The 6,903-nt window shown below is 47.4% G+C and overlaps 1 protein-coding gene across 1 annotated transcript; it reads right to left on the reverse strand.

Moving 5' to 3' along the window:
* Positions 1–532: 532 nt before the first annotated feature.
* Positions 533–5,953, reverse strand: RRM2 (ribonucleotide reductase regulatory subunit M2). Its single transcript, XM_059468149.1, has 10 exons — positions 5,778–5,953; positions 5,615–5,692; positions 5,087–5,221; positions 4,869–4,985; positions 4,232–4,365; positions 3,479–3,573; positions 2,606–2,739; positions 2,117–2,221; positions 1,874–1,987; positions 533–1,484 (listed from the first exon to the last, which is right to left on the reverse strand). The coding sequence occupies exons 1-10, from the start codon at positions 5,904–5,906 to the stop codon at positions 1,332–1,334; spliced, it is 1,194 nt and encodes a 397-aa protein (XP_059324132.1). The 5' UTR covers positions 5,907–5,953; the 3' UTR covers positions 533–1,331.
* Positions 5,954–6,903: the final 950 nt, after the last annotated feature.

The following is a 6,903-nucleotide window of genomic DNA, read 5'->3' on the forward strand; positions in this document are numbered from 1 at the left end:
CATTTCAACTGTGCTTGAGGAAAGCAAGGCTTGCAGAACATTCCTTGCTGAATATTAGACTGAATAATGGATAAACTCCTTCTGTGAGGCAAGGCAGTAGCCATTTTCAGTCTATCCCACTGTCATCTCATCTCACTGCAGATCATTTCCAGGAACTCTGAGACCAGAGGGACTCCTTCACACCACACACACACAGTTATATAAAGCAGACTCATTTTTTCTACTGTTTAGTGTGGAATAACCATGGTGCAGTGCATACATTGTTTTCACTACTGTTAAGTATTAAAACCAAGACTTAACTGGCATGATGAAAAGCTCAGAATACTGCACCAGCCTGATTTAGCTGAATTTACCCTGAAACATTATCTGTTTAGTGCAGTCAGTCTGAAAGTCAGAGCTAAGCACAACAATTTCACTTGATATCTATAAACCACGTGACTAAGAAGCTATTTCCTGAAGACCCTGCATTTCCTCAGAAAAGCTGCAATTCAAAAGGAAATCAGCACACAGCTTTGCCCATTGGAACACTGAAGCCAGTACAACGCTGAGTCCAACCAGCTCTTTATTACATCAGATACTGTTCCCAGGTATTCAAGAAAAAGCAATCAAGTCCGCCAGTCAGCTACATGTTATTTTTCAGTACCCAGAATATCCCATTTAGTTATTCAGCTTTCATACCAAGTTTCTTCCCATTCTTTGATATATTTGAAGAGGAATAGTTTAATTCAGAGCACCATCTTTAAATTACATACCAGAAAGAAGCACAAGTCATGAAAGGGTCAGGCTGCAAAAGATTTTGACATGCATTTTACTATAACTGAATATTACAAGACAGTTGTTTATTTTAAACATTAAAGTGCCAGGTTTATGTACAAACTATTACAATAGTTAAAATGGTAAACTTAAAACCTGCTAAAAAAGCAGTGAGGTCATCACGTAGTTGCCTCCAGAGTTTTCTAGACTATTTAACAAATTTACAACTGGAATTTTATAACTGCTCCTCTGTTTATGGTGAGAACAACAGAAGCCAGAGGTCAGTGCCCACAACCTCCCACCTTGCAGAAAGAAGTACCTGTATCTTTCATGGAGTGGAATAGCATGTGCTGGAAGATACACCTGAGCATCCTATGCATTAATACCATTGGTAAAATCTAATTAAAAGGGGTTTTACTGCAGGAGCTACGCCAGCCTTCTAAAGTACACCAGTACCCCCACACTTTACAAGAGTGGGACTTCAGTACAGCAATCAGGGCACACTCACTCAGCACACACTGAGTGCTCCCTGTGGAAAGCAGGGCAGGGTGCAATGAATGCACGTGGTCCCAGGTCACTCAGAACTCTGCATCCAGGGTGAAAGAGTTGTCTGTGGGCTTGGACATGACTCCCATCCTCTGATATTCACCTACTCGCTTCTCAAAGAAATTGGTCTTGCCTTCCAGAGAGATGTTTTCCATGAAGTCAAAAGGATTCTCTGCTTTGTATATCTGAAACACACAGGCAATTCTGTAGTCACCACAGGTGCTCACATTTTCAGTATTCAAGAGCTTTAGAGACCAGCTGGAAGGAGCCATCAGCAGCCTTACTATGTAGTGAACAAAAATCTCTGCCCCAAGCCTTCTCTACTCTATTTGTTCCTGTCTTGTTTTAGCTGCAGTAAAGCAGCTAAAGAAGCACAACTACTAAGACAGCTTTTCCCACAGCATCCTTTTGCTCTTTGTTCTGTGAGTCTCCAAACAGAATGCAGCAGCAGAACTGCTAAATCATTTTACAAGTTAAAACAATATTGCTGTAGCCAGTTTAGGATTTGGATTTCTGGAGGAAATTAACATTGTCTTTTCCCCATGAAACATTCAGTGTATTATTAGAGCCTCACCTTGTTAAATCCCAGCTCCAGCATAAGCCGGTCTGCCACAAACTCGATGTACTGTTTCATTAAAGTGCAGTTCATGCCAATCAGCTTCACAGGCAGTGCCTCCGTCAAGAATTCCTGCAGATTACAAGCATTTCATGTACACAAACTGGCATTCACTCTATCATCCAGGTTAGTTTTATGCCCAACAGCTCCCCAGCTTTGTTTGATTGCAATGGAGCTCCTAAACAAGAGGCAGACAGTTACCTGTTCTATGAGAACAGCATTCATGATGATTTCCCTTACTCTCTCCTCTGACGGTTTGTGTATCAAGTGCTTGAACATGAGGCAGGCAAAGTCACAGTGCAAACCCTGGAAAAAAGTTCCAGAAAATTATTTCAGGAACACTGATTTAAGAGAACAGAGTAAGTGGCATCACCTTTGCCAGGTTACTCTTTCCTACAGACAACTTTCTGCCTAACCAGAAGGCATCACAAGCAAGTTCTGCCAGTGTGAGGCACAGCAGCTGTGAGCACTGGTGAGAACCCTCTAATACTTTAGAGGAAGTAAAATGCTAACTTCATTCACAGGCTTCAGCAAGATCCACAATGACACATGTTTACACACTTTAGTGAGCTTTATAGCCTGCCTGTTTCTAAATATACTCCTGTTTTACAATACAGGCTCCAACTGAGTGTCATTAGTTTGAACTACTGTGGCACATTACCATCTTAACTGCTAGAATTTGACTCATACCTCATCTCTACTGATGAGTTCATTAGAAAAAGTGAGTCCAGGCATTAATCCTCTTTTCTTCAGCCAAAAAATTGATGCAAAAGAGCCAGAAAAGAAGATTCCTTCCACAGCTGCAAAGGCCACAACACGTTCTCCTGTTGAGAGAAGATTGATGGTAATACCACAGAGAAAAACAGGATTGATACACAAAAGTTGCCAACTGTATCCTGCAAAGCAAATAAAGTTGGTTTTGCCTAAGTGTATTATGGGCTGTGTTTAGAAATTACTGAAGATTTCTGATCATTAAACAAAACAAACAGGAGAGGAAATAGGAACTAATCAGAGCAGCCCCTAAGTAGCTGAAGCCAAGGCTCCTTCCCCCTGGGTCAACCCTCAATACTATCCTTTTTCAGATGGCTCACTAAAAGGAGCAGTCATTTTGGCAGCTGATTTCTGCTCATCTTTGGCCATGAAAAATGTTTCAATACTAGTGAAATAATGATTTGTACCACCTCACCTTTGAAGCAAGACAGGAGGAATCACCAAGGCAGAGGAGCTACAGTCCCCAGCCAGACATGTCTACTGCCTATAGATGGCCATGACATGTCCTGACATGTGGCACCAACTTACAGTTTGATCATGTAGTCAGGCACATGATTGCCACATGACCTTATCATTCATCATGTCAGCAATTGTACAAAGATCTCCTGTCAGTAGCTCATTTGAAAATGAAAATTGTTTTCCTCACATTCAGAATTACACCAGTGTCTTATACTGGAGAGCAGGTACTCTCTCTGACACCAACAATCCCTGCTAACTGTGAAGTCTGGAGAAATGGTGGTTCCTCCATCTTTAGGAGAGGAATTTCACTTTGTTTCCAATAGATGTACTCACCATATGTTGCTTTCTTGTCCCCAATCCAGCACATGGCCCAATCTGCCTTCTTTTTAACACATGGCAATGTTTCAATAGCATTGAAAAGAAATTCCCTGAGAAAGATAAAACTCATTAGGATAAGACATCATCACAACCAGCAAAATGAGGATTCACTGCCATAAACAGTATTGATCACTTAAACATGCTCTACACCTTCATCCTGGTAACTGTCTTTCTCCCTCTTATCTGGCACCAATGTAGCTCTATTTGTTCAAATCAATTCCTTTTTCCTTCCATACCCATCACATCAGCACCAGCTCTCCTGAATTACCATTACACTATCAAGGGGAGAACTGTTTCACCAAGTGCTCTTGGACAAGGCTGTCCAAACTAGAGATTAACCAGGATCCACCTTACGGTATGAAGGCATCAGACCTCACACATAGGTATGATACAGCAAGCTTTTTAAGTAACAGTAAAACTCACTTAAAATTAAATATACTCCCTTTGACTGCTCCACCCTTCACATTGTGTAGTTTCTTTATTTCAGTTCTGAGTGATTCCAGTTTCACTCTTAATGTAAGCAAGGTCTTACACCTCAGATGAAAAAGATATTGTGAAGTAAAGCTGCTCTCAAACAGCAGTGGCTTTTTATATAAGCCTAATTTACATCCTAAAATTAGCCTGAAAGCCAGAGAACAATTGACAGGCATTAGCTAAATTCTGAATATTTACTGAGTTCTGAACTTTTCGTCATCAAGCAATACCAACCTCTCCTGTGAGTCCTTAATGTAGGTGTCAATGAGAAGACTGTACATTTCTGAATGTATGTTTTCCATGGCAATCTGGAAGCCATAGAAACAGCGAGCTTCTGTGATTTGCACTTCTTGACTGAACCGCTCCACCTAGAGGAAATAAATAAGCATTTGCAAAAGTGTTTGTGATTTCCATGTTAGATGCATTAATGCTGTATGGATCAGTTATGGGTCAGCCCACAAAAATCTTCAGATTAATTCCAGATATGTGGATTGCTAACAGCAATATACAAAGCAGCAACCCCTCAGAATTTCAAGTCAGAAGGTATTCTTTGGCCCCATGGGACAATGTTTTAGTTTTACTTACCCCCCATTAGGAAGAGCAGAGAGTAGGAGCAGAACAAGGGCTGTGAAACAGCCAAGTGCTGCTGCAGGACAGCACTCAGTGCCCAATGGGGATGGGCAAACTTCAAGATTACAAACCCAACCCCAATTCAGTAATTAACACAGGACAGCCCCATGTGTTCTCAATGCTGTAGCACTCCGTGATCCAGCAAACCAGCTGGATCAGCCACAGCAAACAACCCGAACATGTGAATTACCTTGTTATCTACCCAAAGTGGTATTTCTGTGGGGACTTCCTACACACTCACCAAGTTCTCGTTGACAATGCCATCACTGGCAGCAAAGAAGGCCAGGACATGAGAAATGAAGTACTTCTCCTCAGGCTTCAGGGACTCCCAGTGCTGGAGGTCTTTGGAAAGGTCGACCTAAAACATAACAGGGTAATTAAGGCAGGGGTGCTCCAGAGGAAGGCCCTGCCCAGGGCTGCGGGCAGCGGCAGGAGAGGCCGTGGCCGCGCACCCCTCACCTCCTCCGCCGTCCAGAAGGAGGCCTCGGCCTTCTTGTACATCTGCCAGATGTCGTGGTACTGGATGGGGAAGATGACGAACCGGCGGGGGTTCTCCCGCAGCAGCGGCTCCTCCTCCTCCACGCCCCGCGGCACCTGGAATGGCGGGAGAGCGGCTCGGGGCGGGGCCGGGCTGCGGCGGGACACTGAGGGCGGCAGCTCGGGGAGAGCCCGAGGGAGAGGGGCTGGGGGGACGGGAAGAACCCTCCGAGGGAGAGGGGCTGGGGGGACGGGAAGAACCCTCCGAGGGAGAGGGGCTGGGGGGACGGGAGAGATCCCCTAAAGGAGAAAAAGTGCCCGGGAGGGTGGAGAGACCCCCGCTGAGGGAGAGGGGCCGGGGGGAAGTGCAGTGCCCGGCGGGGACCAGCGGGCTCGGACGGGGGCAGTAAGGAGACACCACCGATGGGGAGACAAGAGTGGAACGGGGGTTCAGGAGCCTCCGAGAAACAGGACAAGGGCGGGCGCGGTGCCCGGGCGTTCTGCACTCACCGGATTGCCGTCACCCTCCTGGAAGATCTTGCGGGCCGCCTTGCTGGCCAGCACACGGGCGCTGCTGAGCGTGGGGGGCTGCGGGGAGAAAGGGGCAGGGTGAGCGCGATGCGGCGCTGCCAGGCAGGGGGGTGGGGGGGTGGGAGGGAGGGCGGGAGCTCACCGTGTTCTCCTTGTTGCTCAGCGCCAAGCCTTTCATGGGCGACAGACTCTTCATAGGAGACTGGATCTTCTTGGGCGACGCCTGGGGCTGGTCGTGGCGGGCGGCGAGCGGGGTGCGGGTGGACAACATGGCTGAGAGTGCAGCGGCGGCAGCAGGAGGAGGAGCAGCGGTGGCGGGATGGCGGCAGGAGACAAATTAGCGCTCAGCCGGCCTTTATATGCCCTTCGAAGTTGGCGCCAGAACGGCGGCCTGGCCACTCACAGCCCTCGCCACGCCCACATCCGCCCGCCCCCGCGCTCCCATTGGCTGGTGCCGCGGGTGGGGCCCCGCCTCCCATTGTCGCGGCGACGGCGGGAGGAAGGGCCCCGCCCTTCGCTTTGGCGCCAACGGCGCGCGGAGAAGGCGGGAGGGCGCGCGCGGTCCCGCCCCGCCGGGGCAGCTCTTGCACGGAGAGCTCCGAGTGCGGGACCTGCGCCGCGCCCTGCCCGGGAAAGGCTCGGCTGCCGTGCAACAGTCCACAACTCGTGTCTGGGTACGAGAACGGAACCCGGGCTTGGGGTACAGAGCTGGAAATGGCACTGAGCCTTGCTTTCTCCGCTTCTGGCCCCTCCTACCTACCCATTCATCTTCACTTTCAGCACTGATGCCTGAATTTGGATAGAAATTCCACATTCCTGCATTCAGAGGCAGAAATTGGCTTCCTGGAGAAAATGAATCCGTGTGCCACCCGGTTTCATGTGTTTTAAATAAATAGTACAAAAAAAGGAGAACATAGGTATGAAGAAGAGGTGAATATTCATAATTTCTAAAAGCCAGCATAGCATTTTTTTTTATTAGTTTAATTGCAACATTGATTTCCTCGTCCATTTTCACAAGGGGTCTGCTTCTGTCAGCTAAAATGTTTTCCCTGAAGCAGTTTTAATGAACCAAGAGCTCCATGAGACTTGGAGGCCCCTCAGTCACATGGGATGCAGAATGGCCTGGACTGGTGCCTGTCACCTCAACGTGTTCCCAGGGACGAAAAGTTACGTGGCCCAGCACTGTGCTGTGCTTGGCTGGAGAAGAGGCAGACAGAGCAGGAGCAGAACTATACAATGGGACTATGTTAAATTTACTGCTGTGGGTT

Source organism: Ammospiza nelsoni, chromosome 3 (genome assembly GCF_027579445.1).
Source record: "Ammospiza nelsoni isolate bAmmNel1 chromosome 3, bAmmNel1.pri, whole genome shotgun sequence".
In the NCBI taxonomy this organism is placed as follows: domain Eukaryota; kingdom Metazoa; phylum Chordata; class Aves; order Passeriformes; family Passerellidae; genus Ammospiza; species Ammospiza nelsoni.

Bases quoted from the DNA above. Each gene is read 5' to 3' on its own strand.
- RRM2 (XM_059468149.1), bottom strand. From the start codon at position 5,906: ATGTTGTCCACCCGCACCCCGCTCGCCGCCCGCCACGACCAGCCCCAG. The intron at 4,366-4,868 runs GTGAGTGTGTAG...TATTTCCTCTAG, and splicing joins GCATTGTCAACGAGAACTTG to GTGGAGCGGTTCAGTCAAGA. The intron at 2,222-2,605 runs GTATGAGTCAAA...ACTTTTTTCCAG, and splicing joins AACTCATCAGTAGAGATGAG to GGTTTGCACTGTGACTTTGC.